The sequence below is a fragment of the Salvelinus fontinalis genome, unplaced genomic scaffold (assembly GCF_029448725.1).
Source record: "Salvelinus fontinalis isolate EN_2023a unplaced genomic scaffold, ASM2944872v1 scaffold_0066, whole genome shotgun sequence".
In the NCBI taxonomy this organism is placed as follows: domain Eukaryota; kingdom Metazoa; phylum Chordata; class Actinopteri; order Salmoniformes; family Salmonidae; genus Salvelinus; species Salvelinus fontinalis.
Genome location: NW_026600275.1, coordinates 385,790 through 410,304, shown reverse-complemented (window position 1 = coordinate 410,304; position 24,515 = coordinate 385,790). Strand labels below are relative to the sequence as shown.

The 24,515-nt window shown below is 47.0% G+C and overlaps 1 protein-coding gene across 6 annotated transcripts in view; it reads right to left on the bottom strand.

Moving 5' to 3' along the window:
• Positions 1 to 24,515, bottom strand: part of LOC129842814 (serine/threonine-protein kinase B-raf-like) — a 55,510-nt gene that overhangs the window by 17,396 nt on the left and 13,599 nt on the right. For 5 of the 6 annotated variants that reach the window (XM_055911468.1, XM_055911470.1, XM_055911472.1 and 2 more), the window contains exons 4-11: positions 22,649 to 22,752; positions 21,544 to 21,646; positions 19,146 to 19,294; positions 13,256 to 13,375; positions 12,640 to 12,799; positions 9,626 to 9,665; positions 8,893 to 9,021; positions 2,688 to 2,824 (exon numbers count right to left, since the gene is read on the bottom strand). In XM_055911468.1, coding sequence (XP_055767443.1) covers positions 2,688 to 2,824; positions 8,893 to 9,021; positions 9,626 to 9,665; positions 12,640 to 12,799; positions 13,256 to 13,375; positions 19,146 to 19,294; positions 21,544 to 21,646; positions 22,649 to 22,752 — 942 coding nt within the window. The remainder of the gene's footprint in view (positions 1 to 2,687; positions 2,825 to 8,892; positions 9,022 to 9,625; positions 9,666 to 12,639; positions 12,800 to 13,255; positions 13,376 to 19,145; positions 19,295 to 21,543; positions 21,647 to 22,648; positions 22,753 to 24,515) is intronic. The other variant, XM_055911469.1, reaches the window with a different exon arrangement.

Genomic DNA, 24,515 nt, shown 5'->3' with positions numbered 1-24,515 from the left:
AGCTCTAAGAAGGTCTGTGTTACTTATACACCAATCAGCTCTAAGGTCTGTGTTACTTATACACCAATCAGCTCTAAGAAGGTCTGTGTTACTTATACACCAATCAGCTCTAAGAAGGTCTGTGTTACTTATACACCAATCAGCTCTAAGGTCTGTGTTACTTATACACCAATCAGCTCTAAGGTCTGTGTTACTTATACACCAATCAGCTCTAAGGTCTGTGTTACTTCTACACCAATCAGCTCTAAGAAGGTCTGTGTTACTTATACACCAATCAGCTCTAAGGTCTGTGTTTCTTATACACCAATCAGCTCTAAGAAGGTCTGTGTTACTTATACACCAATCAGCTCTAAGAAGGTCTGTGTTACTTATACACCAATCCGCTCTAAGGTCTGTGTTACTTATACACCAATCAGCTCTAAGGTCTGTGTTACTTATACACCAATCAGCTCTAAGGTCTGTGTTACTTCTACACCAATCAGCTCTAAGAAGGTCTGTGTTACTTATACACCAATCAGCTCTAAGGTCTGTGTTACTTCTACACCAATCAGCTCTAAGAAGGTCTGTGTTACTTATACACCAATCAGCTCTAAGGTCTGTGTTTCTTATACACCAATCAGCTCTAAGGTCTGTGTTACTTCTACACCAATCAGCTCTAAGAAGGTCTGTGTTACTTATACACCAATCAGCTCTAAGGTCTGTGTTACTTATACACCAATCAGCTCTAAGAAGGTCTGTGTTACTTATACACCAATCAGCTCTAAGGTCTGTGTTACTTATACACCAATCAGCTCTAAGAAGGTCTGTGTTACTTATACACCAATCAGCTCTAAGGTCTGTGTTACTTATACACCAATCAGCTCTAAGAAGGTCTGTGTTACTTATACACCAATCAGCTCTAAGAAGGTCTGTGTTACTTATACACCAATCAGCTCTAAGGTCTGTGTTACTTATACACCAATCAGCTCTAAGAAGGTCTGTGTTACTTATACACCAATCAGCTCTAAGAAGGTCTGTGTTACTTATACACCAATCAGCTCTAAGGTCTGTGTTACTTATACACCAATCAGCTCTAAGGTCTGTGTTACTTATACACCAATCAGCTCTAAGGTCTGTGTTACTTCTACACCAATCAGCTCTAAGAAGGTCTGTGTTACTTATACACCAATCAGCTCTAAGGTCTGTGTTTCTTATACACCAATCAGCTCTAAGAAGGTCTGTGTTACTTATACACCAATCAGCTCTAAGAAGGTCTGTGTTACTTATACACCAATCCGCTCTAAGGTCTGTGTTACTTATACACCAATCAGCTCTAAGGTCTGTGTTACTTATACACCAATCAGCTCTAAGGTCTGTGTTACTTCTACACCAATCAGCTCTAAGAAGGTCTGTGTTACTTATACACCAATCAGCTCTAAGGTCTGTGTTACTTCTACACCAATCAGCTCTAAGAAGGTCTGTGTTACTTATACACCAATCAGCTCTAAGGTCTGTGTTTCTTATACACCAATCAGCTCTAAGGTCTGTGTTACTTCTACACCAATCAGCTCTAAGAAGGTCTGTGTTACTTATACACCAATCAGCTCTAAGGTCTGTGTTACTTATACACCAATCAGCTCTAAGAAGGTCTGTGTTACTTATACACCAATCAGCTCTAAGGTCTGTGTTACTTATACACCAATCAGCTCTAAGAAGGTCTGTGTTACTTATACACCAATCAGCTCTAAGGTCTGTGTTACTTATACACCAATCAGCTCTAAGAAGGTCTGTGTTACTTATACACCAATCAGCTCTAAGAAGGTCTGTGTTACTTATACACCAATCAGCTCTAAGGTCTGTGTTACTTATACACCAATCAGCTCTAAGAAGGTCTGTGTTACTTATACACCAATCAGCTCTAAGAAGGTCTGTGTTACTTATACACCAATCAGCTCTAAGGTCTGTGTTACTTATACACCAATCAGCTCTAAGGTCTGTGTTACTTATACACCAATCAGCTCTAAGGTCTGTGTTACTTCTACACCAATCAGCTCTAAGAAGGTCTGTGTTACTTATACACCAATCAGCTCTAAGGTCTGTGTTTCTTATACACCAATCAGCTCTAAGAAGGTCTGTGTTACTTATACACCAATCAGCTCTAAGAAGGTCTGTGTTACTTATACACCAATCCGCTCTAAGGTCTGTGTTACTTATACACCAATCAGCTCTAAGGTCTGTGTTACTTATACACCAATCAGCTCTAAGGTCTGTGTTACTTCTACACCAATCAGCTCTAAGAAGGTCTGTGTTACTTATACACCAATCAGCTCTAAGGTCTGTGTTACTTCTACACCAATCAGCTCTAAGAAGGTCTGTGTTACTTATACACCAATCAGCTCTAAGGTCTGTGTTTCTTATACACCAATCAGCTCTAAGGTCTGTGTTACTTCTACACCAATCAGCTCTAAGAAGGTCTGTGTTACTTATACACCAATCAGCTCTAAGGTCTGTGTTACTTATACACCAATCAGCTCTAAGAAGGTCTGTGTTACTTATACACCAATCAGCTCTAAGGTCTGTGTTACTTATACACCAATCAGCTCTAAGAAGGTCTGTGTTACTTATACACCAATCAGCTCTAAGGTCTGTGTTACTTATACACCAATCAGCTCTAAGAAGGTCTGTGTTTTGTAGCGGTTGTGTCTCACCATCTTATTGCGGTCGTCAGACGAGGACGATGACTTCCTCTCTCTCTGTGGACACGGAGACTTCTGAGGAGCCTTCACATTGGTCAATGAGCCAGGCAGCGAGGCCGGGGGCGTGGCCGACAGCCCTGCAGTCGACCCTAATTGGAAGTAGGAGAGGGAGGGAGGGGGTTAGGGAGGGAGGGGGGTAGGGTGGAGGAGGAAAACAAAAGATGAAGATGAGAAGAAACAGAGGGCAAACAGAAGGCGGTAGGAGGAGGAAGAGGAAGACAGGGATTGAGTGACAGAGAGAAGGGATATGTCCAGTCCCAAACTGACCCCTAGATCCTGTGCCCTAGGATCGACCCCTAGACCCTATGAAATGATTTGACAGGTATAAAACTAAATAGTGAAACTTCCACCTAGCCTATCAGAGGGCAAGTTGGAACAATTACCATATTACTTACACCTGTCAAAAACATCTCTGATCTCCACAAGTGCATGGGGTCGATCATAGGGTATAGGGGTCGATCATAGGGGTCAATCATAGGGTCTAGGGGTCGATCATAGGGTCTAGGGGTCGATCATAGGGTCTAGGGGTCAATCATAGGGTCTAGGGGTCAATCATAGGGTCTAGGGGTCAATCATAGGGTCTAGGGGTCAATCATAGGGTCTAGGGGTCAATCATAGGGCAGGGTTCCCCAATGGGCGGCATGTGGGCGATTTTATTTGGCCCCCAAAATTGTCAAATCTAAAATATTTTGTAAATATTTTATTAATAATTTTTCATTAATTAAACAAAAAGAGACTGTAAAATCATCAGAAAATGAGCTCAGTGATATTAAATTTAGGAAATCTGTCCAACAATTCCAAAGCATAAAGAGACTGAGGTGATCGTATCCCAAAGTAATCAAGGTTTGAAATTATTCTGTTTTTCCTCAAATATTACATATCTGTTTGGTTAGGGGGGGGGGGGGGCTGGTGCAGTAGGGAACTCTGGGTAATGTAGTATTTAACTGCATCCTCTACTTTATAACCAATACGTCTCAATGTGGCTTCCAACAATACATTACACCGTCAACTACAGGCAGCCAATACATTACACCGTCAACTACAGTCAGTCAATACATTACACCGTCAACTACAGTCAGCCAATACATTACACCGTGTACTACAGTCAGCCAATACATTACACCGTCAACTACAGGCAGCCAATACATTACACCGTCAACTACAGTCAGCCACTACATTACACCGTCAACTACAGGCAGCCACTACATTACACCGTCAACTACAGGCAGCCACTACATTACACCGTCAACTACAGTCAGCCAATACATTACACCGTCAACTACAGTCAGCCACTACATTACACCGTCAACTACAGGCAGCCAATACATTACACCGTCAACTACAGGCAGCCACTACATTACACCGTCAACTACAGTCAGCCAATACATTACACCGTCAACTACAGGCAGCCACTACATTACACCGTCAACTACAGTCAGCCAATACATTACACCGTCAACTACAGGCAGCCAATACATTACACCGTCAACTACAGGCAGCCACTACATTACACCGTCAACTACAGTCAGCCAATACATTACACCGTCAACTACAGGCAGCCAATACAGTACACCGTCAACTAGAGTCAGCCAATGCATTACACTGTCAACTACAGTCAGCCAATACATTACACCGTCAACTACAGTCAGCCAATACAGTACACCGTCAACTACAGTCAGCCAATACAGTACACCGTCAACTACAGTCAGCCAATACATTACACCGTCAACTACAGTCAGCCAATACATTACACCGTCAACTACAGTCCGCCAATACATTACACCGTCAACTACAGGCAGCCAATACATCACACCGTCAACTACAGTCAGCCAATACATTACACCGTCAACTACAGTCAGCCAATACATTACACCGTCTACTACAGTCAGCCAATACATTACACCGTCAACTACAGTCAGCCACTACATTACACCGTCAACTACAGTCAGCCACTACATTACACCGTCAACTACAGGCAGCCACTACATTACACCGTCAACTACAGTCAGCCAATACATTACACCGTCAACTACAGTCAGCCAATACATTACACCGTCAACTACAGTCAGCCAATACATTACACCGTCAACTACAGTCAGCCAATACATTACACCGTCAACTAGTCAGCCAATACATTACACCGTCAACTACAGTCAGCCAATACATTACACCGTCAACTACAGTCAGCCAATACATTACACCGTCAACCACAGTCAGCCAATACATTACACCGTCAACCACAGTCAGCCAATACATTACACCGTCAACCACAGTCAGCCAATACATTACACTGTCAACTACAGTCAGCCAATACAGTACACCGTCAACTACAGTCAGCCAATGCATTACACTGTCAACTACAGTCAGCCAATACATTACACCGTCAACTACAGTCAGCCAATACAGTACACCGTCAACTACAGTCAGCCAATACAGTACACCGTCAACTACAGTCAGCCAATACATTACACCGTCAACTATAGTCAGCCAATACATTACACCGTCAACTACAGTCAGCCAATACATTACACCGTCAAGTGCAGTCAGTCAGTCAATACATTACATTGTCAAGTGCAGTCAGTCAGTCAATACATTACACTGTCAACTACAGTCAGTCAAAACATTACACTGTTAACTGCAGTCAGCCAATACATTACACTGTCAACTAGTCAGTCAATACATACACTGTCAACTACAGTCAGCAAATACATTACACTGTTAACTACAGTCAGTCAATACATTACACCGTCAACTACAGTCAGCCAATGCATTACACCGTCAACTACAGTCAGCCAATACAGTACACCGTCAACTACAGTCAGTCAATACATTACACCGTCAACTACAGTCAGCCAATACATTACACTGTCAACTACAGTCAGCCAATGGATTACACCGTCAACTACAGTCAGCCAATACAGTACACCGTCAACTACAGTCAGCCAATACATTACACTGTCAACTACAGTCAGCCAATGCATTACACCATCAACTACAGTCAGTCAATACATTACACCGTCAACTACAGTCAGCCAATACATTACACCGTCAACCACAGTCAGCCAATACATTACACCGTCAAGTGCAGTCAGTCAGTCAATACATTACACTGTCAAGTGCAGTCAGTCAGTCAATACATTACACTGTCAACTACAGTCAGTCAATACATTACACCGTCAACTACAGTCAGTCAATACATTACACCGTCAACTACAGTCAGTCAATACAGTACACCGTCAACTACAGTCAGTCAATACAGTACACCATCAACTACAATCAGTCAGTCAATACATTACACCGTCAACTTCAATCAGTCAGTCAATACATTACACCGTCAACTACAGTCAGTCAATACAGTACACCGTCAACTACAGTCAGTCAATACAGTACACTGTCAACTGCAGTCAGTCAATACAGTACACCGTCAACTACAGTCAGTCAATACATTACACCGTCAACTACAGTCAGTCAATACAGTACACCGTCAACTACAGTCAGCCAATACATTACACCGTCAACTACAGTCAGCCAATACATTACACCGTCTACTACAGTCAGCCAGTCAATACATTACACCGTCAACTTCAATCAGTCAGTCAATACATTACACCGTCAACTACAGTCAGTCAATACAGTACACCGTCAACTACAGTCAGTCAATACAGTACACTGTCAACTGCAGTCAGTCAATACAGTACACCGTCAACTACAGTCAGCCACTACATTACACCGTCAACTACAGTCAGCCAATACATTACACCGTCAACTACAGTCAGTCAATACATTACACCGTCAACTACAGTCAGCCAATACATTACACCGTCAACTACAGTCAGCCAATACATTACACCGTCAACTACAGTCAGCCAATACATTACACCGTCAACTACAGTCAGCCAATACAGTACACCGCCAGCTACAGTCAGTTAATACAGTACACCGTCAACTACAGTCAGTTAATACATTACACCGTCAACTACAGTCAGTTAATACAGTACACCGTCAACTACAGTCAGCCACTACAGTACACCGTCAACTACAGTCAGTTAATACAGTACACCGTCAACTACAGTCAGTTAATACAGTACACCGTCAACTACAGTCAGTTAATACAGTACACCGTCAACTACAGTCAGCCAATACATTACACTGTCAACTACAGTCAGCCAATACAGTACACCGCCAGCTACAGTCAGCCAATACAGTACACCGTCAACTACAGTCAGCCAATACAGTACACCGTCAACTACAGTCAGCCAATACAGTACACTGTCAACTACAGGCAGCCAATACAGTACACTGTCAACTACAGTCAGCCAATACAGTACACCGTCAACTACAGTCAGCCAATACAGTACACCGTCAACTACAGTCAGCCAATACAGTACACCGTCAACTACAGTCAGCCAATACATTACACCGTCAACTACAGTCAGCCAATACATTACACCGTCAACTACAGTCAGCCAATACATTACACCGTCAACTACAGTCAGCCAATACAGTACACCGCCAGCTACAGTCAGTTAATACAGTACACCGTCAACTACAGTCAGTTAATACATTACACCGTCAACTACAGTCAGTTAATACAGTACACCGTCAACTACAGTCAGCCACTACAGTACACCGTCAACTACAGTCAGTTAATACAGTACACCGTCAACTACAGTCAGTTAATACAGTACACCGTCAACTACAGTCAGTTAATACAGTACACCGTCAACTACAGTCAGCCAATACATTACACTGTCAACTACAGTCAGCCAATACAGTACACCGCCAGCTACAGTCAGCCAATACAGTACACCGTCAACTACAGTCAGCCAATACAGTACACCGTCAACTACAGTCAGCCAATACAGTACACTGTCAACTACAGGCAGCCAATACAGTACACCGTCAACTACAGGCAGCCAATACATTACACCGTCAACTACAGTCAGCCAATACATTACACCGTCAACTACAGTCAGCCAATACATTACACCGTCAACTACAGTCAGCCAATACATTACACCGTCAACTACAGTCAGCCAATACATTACACCGTCAACTACAGTCAGCCAATACAGTACACTGTCAACTACAGGCAGCCAATACAGTACACCGTCAACTACAGTCAGCCACTACAGTACACCGTCAACTACAGTCAGCCACTACAGTACACCGTCAACTACAGTCAGCCAATACAGTACACCGTCAACTACAGTCAGCCACTACAGTACACCGTCAACTACAGTCAGCCACTACAGTACACCGTCAACTACAGTCAGCCAATACAGTACACCGTCAACTACAGTCAGCCACTACAGTACACCGTCAACTACAGTCAGTTAATACATTACACCGTCAACTACAGTCAGCCAATACATTACACCGTCAACTACAGTCAGCCACTACAGTACACCGTCAACTACAGTCAGCCAATACATTACACCGTCAACTACAGTCAGCCAATACATTACACCGTCAACTACAGTCAGTTAATACAGTACACCGTCAACTACAGTCAGCCACTACAGTACACCGCCAGCTACAGTCAGTTAATACAGTACACCGTCAACTACAGTCAGCCACTACATTACACCGTCAACTACAGTCAGCCACTACAGTACACTGTCAACTGGTATGTCAGTTAATACAGTACACCGTCAACTACAGTCAGTCAGTTAATACAGTACACCGTCAACTACAGGCAGGCACTACAGTACACCGTCAACTGGTATGTCAGTTGAGGACATTTATAAAATGTTCTATACATGTACAGTGTACTTTCCTATTTCCTCTCAGAGTAGTATCTGTTCTCCCTTCTAGATCATAATGAATCAGAATATACGGACAGATCCTAGATCCGCAGTCCTACTCAGAGATGCTTTGTGGACACAGGCCCTGAACACAAAAACCCTCCCATATGAGAGTTTTGGAAGCAGAGGGGGGGGCGGTCGGTAGTGACAGTGTGAGGGATCATGGTAGTGAGAGAAAACGTAAGGATAGAGAGTGATGAGCGAAACAAAAGGTGAACAGTGGGAGGGCCAAAACACAGGTGGGAGGTGAGGACACACACACACACATCACCACAATACACACACATCACCACAATACACACACACCACCACAATACACACACAGAGGCACGCCACAGTGGCCTAGCTACCTCGGAACACAGGCTCGGACTCAAAATCAAAGACTATGTCATTGGGGTAGGAGTATAGGAGGGGGCTTGAGGTCCGTGTTCGGTGCTTCCTCAAGCAGCGGGCGGGTGGGTGGGTCTGCAAGGGGGGGGCTGCAGGGGGGGGGAAGAGAGACAGACACAGCAGGATCACTGGCCCTGAAGACCAGCTACTGGGCCCACCTGACCCCAATTCTCTATGGTACCTACTGTAGGCTCGATCCAAAATGGACGCCTAGTCACTGTACTGTGCTCTACTTCTGGCCAGAGCCCAATGACTGCCAATGAGGGGAATGCATGAATCTGGCTCCATGGACCAGTAGAAAGTTAGGGAGTTTTTCCACACATTATCACTGGCCAAAAGTAGTGCACTAGATAGGGAATAGGGTACCATTTGAGACTGGCCCCATAGTAAGTAGTCTACACTCTTTCAGAGGGAGCATGGATTAGCAGTGGAAATCAGAGAATGTTAGGGGAATAAAAAAAAGGGTAGATGGCTCTCTTAAAGGGGAAGTCTCCTTAAAAAAAGGGACAGAGTTTTAACAGTCTAAGGACAAATATTCTGAATATGCATCAACAAGACTTGTAGAAATAAAATTCTGACTGGACAAAATGAGTTTCAAGGGCCTTGTAAAACAAGAGAGAAAGAGAACACAGATGCAGGATGTGGTGGGGGCTGACTTGTTGATTAAATTACTGATGATGATCGCTTCCTTACCTCCTTCTGACCTCTGTAAACCTTGGTCTCGAATCAAGTCCTGAAAGAGAGAGAGAGAGAGAGAGAGAGAGAGAGAGAGAGAGAGGAAATAACAGAGAATCACAATACTGTGAAGACTGCTAGTCAATCTAGACTCCAGACAAACGCTACAGGTCGGGTTATATCTTGGTAGCTGGTATAGTGGAACTGACAACGTTTTAACTACTTTGCAGATATGAAAACAGACAAATTATATTAGTCCGAAAAAATATCAAATTTCCCAGTTTATGCTACAAAAACCAACTTTATAAAAAGAGGTTTTAAAAACAAGTTATATTTACATTTAAGTCATTTAGCAGACGCTCTTATCCAGAGCGACTTACAAATTGGTGCATTCACCTTATGACATCCAGTGGAACAGCCACTTATATTTGACTCAAAATGACGTACACTAAAAGGCATTGAACGCAGAATAGATGAATGCAGTTCAATACGTGATTTATATATTAAACCAATACATTACTTGGTGGTCCAAACATATTGCTATCAGGTTGTAAATCACAGCGGGCCTGGTACCATACGGAATGCACCGTCTCTGTTGTAAATCACAGCGGGCCTGGTACCATACGGAATGCACCGTCTCTGTTGTAAATCACAGCGGGCCTGGTACCATACGGAATGCACCGTCTCTGTTGTAGATCACAGCGGGCCTGGTACCATTCGGAATGCACCGTCTCTGTTGTAAATCACAGCGGGCCTGGTACCATACGGAATGCACCGTCTCTGTTGTAAATCACAGCGGGCCTGGTACCATTCGGGATGCACCGTCTCTGTTGTAAATCACAGCGGGCCTGGTACCATACGGAATGCACCGTCTCTGTTGTAAATCACAGCGGGCCTGGTACCATACGGAATGCACCGTCTCTGTTGTAAATCACAGCGGGCCTGGTACCATACGGAATGCACCGTCTCTGTTGTAAATCACAGCGGGCCTGGTACCATACGGAATGCACCGTCTCTGTTGTAAATCACAGCGGGCCTGGTACCATACGGAATGCACCGTCTCTGTTGTAAATCACAGCGGGCCTGGTACCATACGGAATGCACCGTCTCTGTTGTAAATCACAGCGGGCCTGGTACCATACGGGATGCACCATCTCTGTTGTAAATCACAGCGGGCCTGGTACCATACGGAATGCACCGTCTCTGTTGTAAATCACAGGGGGCCTGGTACCATACGGAATGCCCTGTCTCTGTTGTAAATCACAGGGGGCCTGGTACCATACGGAATGCACCGTCTCTGTTGTAAATCACAGGGGGCCTGGTACCATACGGAATGCACCGTGTCTGTTGTAAATCACAGCGGGCCTGGTACCATACGGAATGCACCGTGTCTGTTGTAAATCACAGCGGGCCTGGTACCATACGGAATGCACCGTCTCTGTTGTAAATCACAGCGGGCCTGGTACCATACGGAATGCACCGTCTCTGTTGTAAATCACAGCGGGCCTGGTACCATACGGAATGCACCGTCTCTGTTGTAAATCACAGCGGGCCTGGTACCATACGGAATGCACCGTCTCTGTTGTAAATCACAGCGGGCCTGGTACCATACGGAATGCACCGTCTCTGTTGTAAATCACAGCGGGCCTGGTACCATACGGAATGCACCGTCTCTGTTTCAATGGCTCAATATTTTGGGGAAAAAACTTGACGAATGTAACTAAAGCTGTAACTAAGGCTGTAACTAAGGCTGTAACTAAGGCTGTAACTAAGGCTGTAACTAAGGCTGTAACTAAGGCTGTAACTAAGGCTGTAACTAAGGCTGTAACTAAGGCTGTAACTAAGGCTGTAACTAAGGCTGTAACTAAAGCTGTAACTAAAGCTGTAACTAAGGCTGGGAATGACAATACAATCAAACTAGCAAGGCCAATGATCACAAGTCAATAATAATGTGGCTGATAGGCTAGCGTATCTATTTATGTAGCGAGCTAAAACGGAGACTAAACTTAGCTAGCTGCTAGGAGGATGTCATTGGAGGAGTGGGTGAGTGACTGACTTTTCCGTCAAGTTTGTTTTTTCGTTGGCTATACATAGCTAGAGATGCAGGTGTCATTGGGTAAAGCTAGCAAGAACTAGAACGGCTTATCCAGTTAGCATATCTCTCGCATTCGTAAATTCAGAGCGCAGAATAACTGATGAACTTAACGCGAAACACCTGCTGAATATAACCGGGGTCAGTAAACGTTGGCAAAGTAAGTAATAGTTTAGTCAAGAATGCTCTAGATAACATGTAAACAGCTCTGCTAGGTGGAGTCAAATTGTCAGAGTAAGGTGCTACTAATTTGTGTCTGGAAGTAGCTAGCAAGCTAGCCAACTTTAGCCAGTTGGCTTGTGTGCTTGGTTGGGACAAGCACGCATTGTTGGCAGGCAAGCTGCAGAAAGACGAGGAGGCTACAATTCCCCATCGTTTATCAGTGCAATTTTGACAGACAATTAGGTGAACAAGTTTGAGAGGGTTTTTTAATGTTACTTCGGTAGATGTTAAGCTCATCTTTCTCTGGCTAGCATTAGCTGTTGATCTTGTTGATGTTTATAACTGAAGGGGAGATGGCCTACCTCGTCATGGTTGTTTGATCAACAGGACTGTAAAAGTTCCCAAATGTAAGAGGACTCCCGTGGTATTTACACATTTACAGAAATCCATTCAGGTGTATTTTGGTGAATGTGTCCTATTGATCTAAAGTCACGCTGTTGCTACTTCCTGTAAACACACAGTCCAGTTCAAAGTGAATGATGACAGGCCCTACTGCCTGTAAACACACAGTCCAGTTCAAAGTGAATGATGACAGGCCCTACTTCCTGTAAACACACAGTCCAGTTCAGAGTGAATGATGACAGGCCCTACTGCCTGTAAACACAGTCCAGTTCAAAGTGAATGATGGCAGGCCCTCATTAGCGGTACTACTTGTCTCCAGCAGGGGGACTGTCTGAGCTAATCACACACACAGACTAAAAGGGGATGTTGGACTCACGTCTATGTTGACGGGTTCGATGGTGTTGATGTGGACGTTGGGAGCGGAGGACGAGCGATCTCTCTGTCCAAACTGGTTCCTGTGGTCCTCTTCTCCGGGCCTGAAATTCTGGGGGATCGGGATGGACTTGGACGGGGACACACTGGCGTGGCACAGGGACCTGGGGGTCAGAGAGAGAGGTCAGAGGTCAGGGAGGATGGGGGTTGAAACTCTGGGGGGGGATGGGGATGGGGACAGGAACCTGGGGGTCAGAGAGAGAGGTCAGAGGTCAGGGAGGATGGGGGTTGAAACTCTGGGGGGGGATGGGGACAGGAACCTGGGGGTCAGAGAGAGAGGTCAGAGGTCAGGGAGGATGGGGGTTGAAACTCTGGGGGGGATGGATGGACGGGGACAGGAACCTGGCTTCAGAGAGCGGTTAAGAGGAGAGGACAGGGTGGGTCATCTCACTGGGGACATGTGGCAAAGCATTAGCAGAGATTCCAGTCTACATTGAATCTAGCAAGGAGATAGCAGATGATCAAGTCTGTGTTTCAGTAGTCTTAAAAATGGCTTCCTCTCGTCGTCTCCTTTCCTTCAACTGTGCCGAGGTGAGAACGGGATCAGCTGTGAGACTCACCCGGTGGAGTCGGATGGGGGCAGTGACGGGTAGGCCTCGGACACGGGGGTGGTGCCCTCTGATGACGCCTCCTCCTGGGTGATGGGGTGGTGCTCAAAGAACTTGGACACCAGCAACAAACTGCAAGAGAGACCCAACATACAGGTTAGAACTGGGACACCAGGAGAGACCCAACATACAGGTTAGAACTGGGACACCAGTAGATACCAACATACAGGTTAGAACTGGGACACCCAACATACAGGTTAGAACTGGGACACCAGTAGAGACCAACATACAGGTTAGAACTGGGACACCCAACATACAGGTTAGAACTGGGACACCCAACATACAGGTTAGAACTGGGACACCCAACATACAGGTTAGAACTGGGACACCAGTAGAGACCCAACATACAGGTTAGACCTGGGACACCAGTAGAGACCAACATACAGGTTAGAACTGGGACACCAGTAGAGACCAACATACAGGTTAGAACTGGGACACCAGTAGAGACCCAACATACAGGTTAGAACTGGGACACCAGTAGAGACCCAACATACAGGTTAGACCTGGGACACCAGTAGAGACCAACATACAGGTTAGAACTGGGACACCAGTAGATACCAACATACAGGTTAGAACTGGGACACCAGTAGAGACCAACATACAGGTTAGAACTGGGACACCTGTAGAGACCCAACATACAGGTTAGAACTGAGACACCAGTAGAGACCCAACATACAGGTTAGACCTGGGACACCAGTAGAGACCAACATACAGGTTAGAACTGGGACACCAGTAGATACCAACATACAGGTTAGAACTGGGACACCAGTAGAGACCAACATACAGGTTAGAACTGGGACACCTGTAGAGATCAAGCTAACGTCCGTCTCGGGGACAGGTCGAGCTTACGTCCGTCTCGGGGACAGGTCGAGCTAACGTCCGACCTCGGGGACAGGTCGAGCTAACGTCCGACCTCGGGGACAGGTCGAGCTAACGTCCGACCTCGGGGACAGGTCGAGCTAACGTCCGTCTCGGGGACAGGTCGAGCTAACGTCCGTCTCGGGGACAGGTCGAGCTAACGTCCGACCTCGGGGACAGGTCGAGCTAACGTCCGACCTCGGGGACAGGTCGAGCTAACGTCCGTCTCGGGGACAGGTGGAGCTAACGTCCGTCTCGGGGACAGGTCGAGCTAACGTCCGACCTCGGGGACAGGTCGAGCTAACGTCCGTCTCGGGGACAGGTCGAGCTAACGTCCGACCTCGGGGACAGGTCGAGCTAACGTCCGACCTCGGGGACAGGTCGAGCTAACGTCCGACCTCGGGGACAGGTCGAGCTAACGTCCGACCTCGGGGACAGGTCGAGCTAACGTCCGTCTCGGGGACAGGTCGAGCTAACGTCCGTCTCGGGGACAGGTCGAGCTAACGTCCGTCTCGGGGACAGGTCGAGCTAACGTCCGTCTCGGGGACAGGTCGAGCTAACGTCCGTCTCGGGGACAGGTCGAGCTAACGTCCGACCTCGGGGACAGGTCGAGCTAACGTCCGACCTCGGGGACAGGTCGAGCTAACGTCCGACCTCGGGGACAGGTCGAGCTAACGTCCGACCTCGGGGACAGGTCGAGCTAACGTCCGACCTCGGGGACAGGTCGAGCTAACGTCCGACCTCGGGGACAGGTCGAGCTAACGTCCGACCTCGGGGACAGGTCGAGCTAACGTCCGACCTCGGGGACAGGTCGAGCTAACGTCCGTCTCGGCGACAGGTCACGCTAACGTCCGTCTCGGGGACAGGTCACGCTAACGTCCGTCTCGGGGACAGGTCAAGCTAACGTCCGTCTCGGGGACAGGTCAAGCTAACGTCCGTCTCGGGGACAGGTCAAGCTAACGTCCGTCTCGGGGACAGGTCAAGCTAACGTCCGTCTCGGGGACAGGTCAAGCTAACGTCCGTCTCGGGGACAGGTCAAGCTAACGTCCGTCTCGGGGACAGGTCAAGCTAACGTCCGTCTCGGGGACAGGTCAAGCTAACGTCCGTCTCGGGGACAGGTCAAGCTAACGTCCGTCTCGGGGACAGGTCAAGCTAACGTCCGTCTCGGGGACAGGTCAGGCTAACGTCCGTCTCGGGGACAGGTCAGGCTAACGTCCGTCTCGCGGACAGGTCAAGCTAACGTCCGTCTCGGGGACAGGTCAAGCTAACGTCCGTCTCGGGGACAGGTCAAGCTAACGTCCGTCTCGGGGACAGGTCAAGCTAACGTCCGTCTCGGGGACAGGTCAAGCTAACGTCCGTCTCGGGGACAGGTCAAGCTAACTCCCGTCTCGGGGACAGGTCAGGCTAACGTCCGTCTCGGGGACAGGTCAAGCTAACGTCCGTCTCGGGGACAGGTCAAGCTAACGTCCGTCTCGGGGACAGGTCAAGCTAACGTCCGTCTCGGGGACAGGTCGGGCTAACGTCCGTCTCGGGGACAGGTCGAGCTAACGTCCGTCTCGGGGACAGGTCGAGCTAACGTCCGTCTCGGGGACAGGTCGAGCTAACGTCCGTCTCGGGGACAGGTCGAGCTAACGTCCGACCTCGGGGACAGGTCGAGCTAACGTCCGACCTCGGGGACAGGTCGAGCTAACGTCCGTCTCGGGGACAGGTGGAGCTAACGTCCGTCTCGGGGACAGGTCGAGCTAACGTCCGACCTCGGGGACAGGTCGAGCTAACGTCCGTCTCGGGGACAGGTCGAGCTAACGTCCGACCTCGGGGACAGGTCGAGCTAACGTCCGACCTCGGGGACAGGTCGAGCTAACGTCCGACCTCGGGGACAGGTCGAGCTAACGTCCGACCTCGGGGACAGGTCGAGCTAACGTCCGTCTCGGGGACAGGTCGAGCTAACGTCCGTCTCGGGGACAGGTCGAGCTAACGTCCGTCTCGGGGACAGGTCGAGCTAACGTCCGTCTCGGGGACAGGTCGAGCTAACGTCCGTCTCGGGGACAGGTCGAGCTAACGTCCGACCTCGGGGACAGGTCGAGCTAACGTCCGACCTCGGGGACAGGTCGAGCTAACGTCCGACCTCGGGGACAGGTCGAGCTAACGTCCGACCTCGGGGACAGGTCGAGCTAACGTCCGACCTCGGGGACAGGTCGAGCTAACGTCCGACCTCGGGGACAGGTCGAGCTAACGTCCGACCTCGGGGACAGGTCGAGCTAACGTCCGACCTCGGGGACAGGTCGAGCTAACGTCCGACCTCGGGGACAGGTCGAGCTAACGTCCGTCTCGGCGACAGGTCACGCTAACGTCCGTCTCGGGGACAGGTCACGCTAACGTCCGTCTCGGGGACAGGTCAAGCTAACGTCCGTCTCGGGGACAGGTCAAGCTAACGTCCGTCTCGGGGACAGGTCAAGCTAACGTCCGTCTCGGGGACAGGTCAAGCTAACGTCCGTCTCGGGGACAGGTCAAGCTAACGTCCGTCTCGGGGACAGGTCAAGCTAACGTCCGTCTCGGGGACAGGTCAAGCTAACGTCCGTCTCGGGGACAGGTCAAGCTAACGTCCGTCTCGGGGACAGGTCAAGCTAACGTCCGTCTCGGGGACAGGTCAAGCTAACGTCCGTCTCGGGGACAGGTCAGGCTAACGTCCGTCTCGGGGACAGGTCAGGCTAACGTCCGTCTCGCGGACAGGTCAAGCTAACGTCCGTCTCGGGGACAGGTCAAGCTAACGTCCGTCTCGGGGACAGGTCAAGCTAACGTCCGTCTCGGGGACAGGTCAAGCTAACGTCCGTCTCGGGGACAGGTCAAGCTAACGTCCGTCTCGGGGACAGGTCAAGCTAACTCCCGTCTCGGGGACAGGTCAGGCTAACGTCCGTCTCGGGGACAGGTCAAGCTAACGTCCGTCTCGGGGACAGGTCAAGCTAACGCCCGTCTCGGGGACAGGTCAAGCTAACGCCCGTCTCGGGGACAGGTCAGGCTAACGTCCGTCTCGGGGACAGGTCAAGCTAACGTCCGTCTCGGGGACAGGTCAAGCTAACGTCCGTCTCGGGGACAGGTCAGGCTAACGTCCGTCTCGGGGACAGGTCAAGCTAACGTCCGTCTCGGGGACAGGTCAAGCTAACGTCCGTCTCGGGGACAGGTCGGGCTAACGTCCGTCTCGGGGACAGGTCAAGCTAACGTCCGTCTCGGGGACAGGTCAAGCTAACGTCCGTCTCGGGGACAGGTCGAGCTAACGTCCGTCTCGGGGACAGGTCAAGCTAACGTCCGTCTCGGGGACAGGTCAAGCTAACGTCCGTCTCGGGGACAGGTCAGGCTAACGTCCGTCTCGGGGACAGGTCAAGCTAACGTCCGTCTCAAACAAGGAAAAACAACACTTGCGTGCAAACCAACAGAATTACATTACACATCAAGTTAAACTGCCCATCCTCTTTCCCCAATGAGTCGAATTGATTCATTTGATCGATCGTTAACTCACTCTAGCTGGTCGTAGTTGACACACATGAGAACGCTGGTGAATTGATTCATTTGATGGATCGTTAACTCACTCTAGCTGGTCGTAGTTGACACACATGAGAACGCTGGTGAATTGATTCATTTGATGGATCGTTAACTCACTCTAGCTGGTCGTAGTTGACACACATGAGAACGCTGGTGAATTGATTCATTTGATGGATCGTTAACTCACTCTAGCTGGTCGTAGTTGACACACATGAGAACGCTGGTGAATTGATTCATTTGATGGATCGTTAACTCACTCTAGCTGGTCGTAGTTGACACACATGAGAACGCTGGTGAATTGATTCATTTGATGGATCGTTAACTCACTCTAGCTGGTCGTAGTTGACACACATGAGAACGCTGGTGAATTGATTCATTTGATGGATCGTTAACTCACTCTAGCTGGTCGTAGTTGACACACATGAGAACGCTGGTGAATTGATTCATTTGATGGATCGTTAACTCACTCTAGCTGGTCGTAGTTGACACACATGAGAACGCTGGTGAATTGATTCATTTGATGGATCGTTAACTCACTCTAGCTGGTCGTAGTTGACACACATGAGAACGCTGGTGAATTGATTCATTTGATGGATCGTTAACTCACTCTAGCTGGTCGTAGTTGACACACATGAGAACGCTGGTGAATTGATTCATTTGATCGATCGTTAACTCACTCTAGCTGGTCGTAGTTGACACACATGAGAACGCTGGTGAATTGATTCATTTGATGGATCGTTAACTCACTCTAGCTGGTCAGAGTTGACACACATGAGAACGCTGGTGAATTGATTCATTTGATGGATCGTTAACTCACTCTAGCTGGTCGTAGTTGACACACATGAGAACGCTGGTGAATTGATTCATTTGATGGATCGTTAACTCACTCTAGCTGGTCGTAGTTGACACACATGAGAACGCTGGTGAATTGATTCATTTGATGGATCGTTAACTCACTCTAGCTGGTCGTAGTTGACACACATGAGAACGCTGGTGAATTGATTCATTTGATCGATCGTTAACTCACTCTAGCTGGTCGTAGTTGACACACATGAGAACGCTGGTGAATTGATTCATTTGATGGATCGTTAACTCACTCTAGCTGGTCGTAGTTGACACACATGAGAACGCTGGTGAATTGATTCATTTGATGGATCGTTAACTCACTCTAGCTGGTCGTAGTTGACACACATGAGAACGCTGGTGAATTGATTCATTTGATGGATCGTTAACTCACTCTAGCTGGTCGTAGTTGACACACATGAGAACGCTGGTGAATTGATTCATTTGATGGATCGTTAACTCACTCTAGCTGGTCGTAGTTGACACACATGAGAACGCTGGTGAATTGATTCATTTGATCGATCGTTAACTCACTCTAGCTGGTCGTAGTTGACACACATGAGAACGCTGGTGAATTGATTCATTTGATCGATCGTTAACTCACTCTAGCTGGTCGTAGTTGACACACATGAGCGGCACCTCTGTGCTGCAACGCTGGTGGAACTTATAGCCACACGTCTGACATCGGAAACCCTGGAACAGAAGCTTCCGGCAAAAATCGCAGAAGGCCAACGTAAAAAACGTCTTCCTCACCTGGGGAACAGACAGAAACAGATAGAGAGAGACAGTTAGAAAATAGAGAAGGAACGTTTGGGAGAAAGTGGGTTGTACCTTCTGTCCCATCTATGGAGATTGTAGTAACCTGGTATATTTATGTTGACCAATAGATGGCAGTATTGACTCAAGACGGGGGTTTGCTTCCCGCCATCCGTAGCTATTTCCTATGTCTGCCTATTTAACTATGATTAAGAAAGCTTCAGGTAGTTTAAGCCAGGTGCATTAGAGAATGTAAATATAAGTTACAATTAAATACTAAACTGTACTTAAGGTCTCATGAGTCGTAACTCTAAGAAGCCTTTAAGGATACTAAAGAGATATACAAAGATGAGTGGTCTTTCTATGTGCCGTTGAGGCCATCTCCATTTTTAAGTAGTCCATTTTTCTTCTTCTATTGTGTTTGAAACAAAAAGTGTAAAGTTAACATGGATTATTTACCGCCACATGCTGGACTCCTGAACCAAATCTCGTCATAAAATGTATTGTGGCCACTAGATGGCAGTGATATAGCTTAAAAGACATTTACAAAACCAAAAAGGCAATCCAATTTGAAGAAGACAATGCTCCGATCATATGGGAATCCAACCCATTGGATTCACAACTCAGTTGACTAATTTTTTAAAAATGGTGGAAGCCCTCAAAGGCGATGTCCCATGCTAAAACAAGATCTTTCCATCTAGGAGCCCTCTTTCTGCCCCTCCTCTTTCTGGCCCTCCTCTTTCTGCCCCTCCTCTTTCTGCCCCTCCTCTTTCTGCCTCTCCTCTTTCTGCCTCTCCTCTTTCTGCCTCTCCTCTTTCTGCCTCTCCTCTTTCTGCCTCTCCTCTTTCTGCCCCTCCTCTTTCTGCCCCTCCTCTTTCTGCCCCTCCTCTTTCTGCCCCTCCTCTTTCTGCCCCTCCTCTTTCTGCCCCTCCTCTTTCTGCCCCTCCTCTTTCTGCCCCTCCTCTTTCTGCCTCTCCTCTTTCTGCCTCTCCTCTTTCTGCCTCTCCTCTTTCTGCCCCTCCTCTTTCTGCCCCTCCTCTTTCTGCCCCTCCTCTTTCTGCCCCTCCTCTTTCTGCCCCTCCTCTTTCTGCCCCTCCTCTTTCTGCCCCTCCTCTTTCTGCCCCTCCTCTTTCTGCCCCTCCTCTTTCTGCCCCTCCTCTTTCTGCCCCTCCTCTTTCTGCCCCTCCTCTTTCTGCCTCTCCTCTTTCTGCCTCTCCTCTTTCTGCCCCTCCTCTTTCTGCCCCTCCTCTTTCTGCCTCCGTGTAACATACAGTAAATGCACGTGCCATTGTGAATGCAGGTGTTCCAATCATTGAGGCCATTGGATGTATATAGGTGCTCTTTTCTTCAGTGAATGAACTCGCTCTGATCTAGACAATCAGTTTATTTGTCCGGCCAGAAACAAACACGAGGGTCAACTCAACAATGGACTGAACCTTGCACTGTTTGGACAGTTTGTCCTCCTAGTTAGTCTTTCCAGTGGCTTTTCCCAGTAACATCCCATTCCAGTCTCAGCTGGTTCCATAATTCTAGTTCCATAATTCTAGTTCCATAATTCTAGTTCCATAATTCTAGTTCCATAATTCTACACTGAACAAAAATATAAAACGCAACATTTAAAAAGTGTTGGTTCCATGTTTTATGAGCTGAAATAAATAATCCCAGAAATGTTCCATACACACAAAAAGCTTATTTTCTTTCAAATGTTGTGCAAAAAATATATGTTTACATCCCTGTTAGTGAGCATCTCTCCTTTGCCAATATAATCCATCCACCTGACAGGAATGGCATATCAAGAAGCTGATTAAACAGCATGATCATTACACAGGTGCACCTTGTGCTGGGGACAATAAATGACCCTCTAAAAAAAAAAAAAAAAAAAAAAATGCAGTTGTGTCACACAGCACAATCTCACAGATGTCTCAAGTTTTGAAGGAGTGTGCAATTGGCATTCTAACTGCAGGATTGTCCACCAGAGCTGTTGCCAGAGAATTTAATGTAAATTTCTCTACCATAAGCATGAGGGGTATTTTTGTCTGTAATAAAGCCCTTTTTGTGAGGAAAAACTCATTCTGATTGGCTGGGCCTGACTCCCAAGTGGTACTAGATTTTCATATGACTGGTCAGGGGTGCAGCCATGGGTGGGCCTGGGCCCACCCACGTGGCAGCCAGGCCCACCCACGGCTGCACCCCTGACCAGTCATATGAAAGTCTAGTACCAATTCCATAGTTCCAGTCATACTCACAAAGTTGTGTGTGGTCAGAGGGACGTTCTCCAGCACTTCCACGTGTAGCTCCTCCCCCGTCAGCCAGGAGATGTCTGTGTCCCAGCCAAGAGGCTTCTTCTCTCTGAGACAGGAGACAGGAAGTGGAGTTCACTGGGTTGTGGTGGAGTCTAGTACACATGTGGGTTGTTGTTGTTGTTACAGGAGACAGGAAGTAGAGTTCACTGGGTTGTGGTGGAGTCTAGTACACATGTGGGTTGTTGTTGTTACAGGAGACAGGAAGTAGAGTTCACTGGGTTGTGGTGGAGTCTAGTACACATGTGGGTTGTTGTTGTTACAGGAGACAGGAAGTAGAGTTCACTGGGTTGTGGTGGAGTCTAGTACACATGTGGGTTGATGTTGTAAGAGAGAATGTGTTCTCAATGATTTACCTCGTTCAACAAAGTACAATAAAATAAACGTAATTGTGCAAGACCTCTAACAGTGTGACTGTACAGTGACCTCTAACAGTGTGTACTGTACATTGACCTCTTACAGTGTACCTGTACATTGACCCCTTACAGTGTACCTGTACATTGACCCCTTACAGTGTGACTGTACATTGACCCCTTACAGTGTGACTGTACATTGACCCCTTACAGTGTGTACTGTACATTGACCCCTTACAGTGTGTACTGTACATTGACCCCTTACAGTGTGTACCTGTACATTGACCCCTTACAGTGTGTACCTGTACATTGACCCCTTACAGTGTGTACCTGTACATTGACCCCTTATAGTGTGTACCTGTACATTGACCCCTTAGTGTGACTGTACATTGACCCCTTACAGTGTGTACCTGTACATTGACCCCTTACAGTGTGTACCTGTACATTGACCCCTTACAGTGTGACTGTACATTGACCCCTTACTGTGTGTACTGTACAATGACCTATAACTGGTCTCCACTGTGCTGAAACGATTACAGAGTTGTACAGGAGCATCAATTGACAGAATGTGGAATATAAAATACATTTTATCATTTGGCCAAGGTATACGTGTGTGTGTGTGTGTGTGTGTGTGTGTGTGTGTGTGTGTGTGTGTGTGTGTGTGTGTGTGTGTGTGTGTATGTGTGTGTGTGTCTTACCCGTCCTGTATCCTGTAGACAGCACAGCACTCAGGGATTAGTCCCCTCATCATTAAAGCCTTCTTCAGAGAGTCTCTGACTGTCATGCCACAGCGGGCTGGGACCTGGGACAGACAGAGAGGAACCATACAGTTAGTTCCAGGGACTGAACAGCAGGTATAGACCACATACAGTTGAAGTCAGAAGTTTACATACACTTTAACCAACTATATTTTAAACTCAGTTTCTCACAATTCCTGACATTTAATCCGAGTAAAAATTCCCTGTCTTAGGTCAGTTAGGATCAGGACTTTATTTTAAGAATGTGAAATGTCAGAATAGTAGTAGAGAGAATTATTTATTTCAGCTTTTATTTCCTTCATCACATTCCCAGTGGGTCAGACGTTCACATACACTCAATTAGTATTTGGTAGCATTGCCTTTAAATTGTTTAACTTGGGGTCAAAAAGTGTTGGGTAGCCTTTCACAAGCTTCCCACAATAAGTTGGGTGAATTTTGGCCAATTCTTCCTGACAGAGCTGGTGTAATGGAGTCAGGTTTGTAGGCCTCCTTGCTCGCACACGCTTTTTCAGTTCTGCCTACAAATGTTCTATAGGATTGAGGTCAGGGCTTTGTGATGGCCACTCCAATACCTTGACTTTGTCCTTAAGCCATTTTGCCACAACTTTGGAAGTATGCTTGGGGACATTGTCCATCTGGAAGACCCATTTGCGACAAGCTTTAACTTCCTGACTGATGTCTTGAGATGTTGCTTCAATATATCCACATAATTTTCCTGCCTCGTCTCCTTCCTGAGCGGTATGACAGTTCCGTGGTCCCATGGTGTTTATACTTGCGTACTATTGTTTGTACAGATGAACGTGGTACCTTCAGGCGTTTGGCAATTGCTCCCAAGGATGAATCAGACTTGTGGAGGTCTTGGCTGATTTATTTTTATTTTCCCATGATGTCAAGCAAGAGTTTGAAGGTAGGCCTTGAAATACATCCACAGGTACACCTCCATTTGACTCAAATTATGTTAATTAGCCTATCAGAAGCTTCTAAAGCCATAACATAATTTTCTGGAATTTTACAAGCTGTTTAAAAGGCACAGTCAACTTAGTGTATGTAAACTTCTGACCCACTGGAATTGTGATACAGTGAATTATAAGTAAAATAATCTGTCTGTGAACAATTGTTGGAAAAATTACTTGTGATGCCCTAATCGACTTGCCAAAACTATTGTTTGTTAACAAGAAATGTGTGGTGGTTGAAAAACTAGTTTTAATGACTCCAACCTAAGTGTATGTAAACTTCAACTGTACATAGGCTATATGCATGGTCCAATATGTTCAAATCATTTGACCAATATCCCGCAACGGCAAAAACTGGTTGAATCAACATTGTTTCCACGTTATTTCAACCCCCCGAAATATGAGGTGATGTCTAATGTGATTTAATCTAATGTAATCTAATGTAATCTAAAATCTAATGTGATGATGTTGACTGAACATGGAAAACTGATTGGATTTGTAAAAAGTTGTCCAAGAAATATCTTCTTTCCCCCCCCCCCACCTAACTTTTAAATTAAAAAGACTTAAAATATACAACTCAACAAGAAGTAAATCCAAACTAGACGTTGAACTGATGTCTACGCTCCGTGCGATGTGATTCGGCTCATTTCTGAAGGTGGAAAGTATATTTCCGATGGTGTAGAGATGTTGAAACCATCCAGAGAGGCTGGAACACTTTACAATGCAAGAACACACCACTGGTCCTGAACAGAAGACACCACCGGTCCTAAACGGAAGATACCACTGGTCCTAAACGGAAGACACCACTGGTCCTAAACGGAAGATACCACCGGTCCTAAACGGAAGACACCACC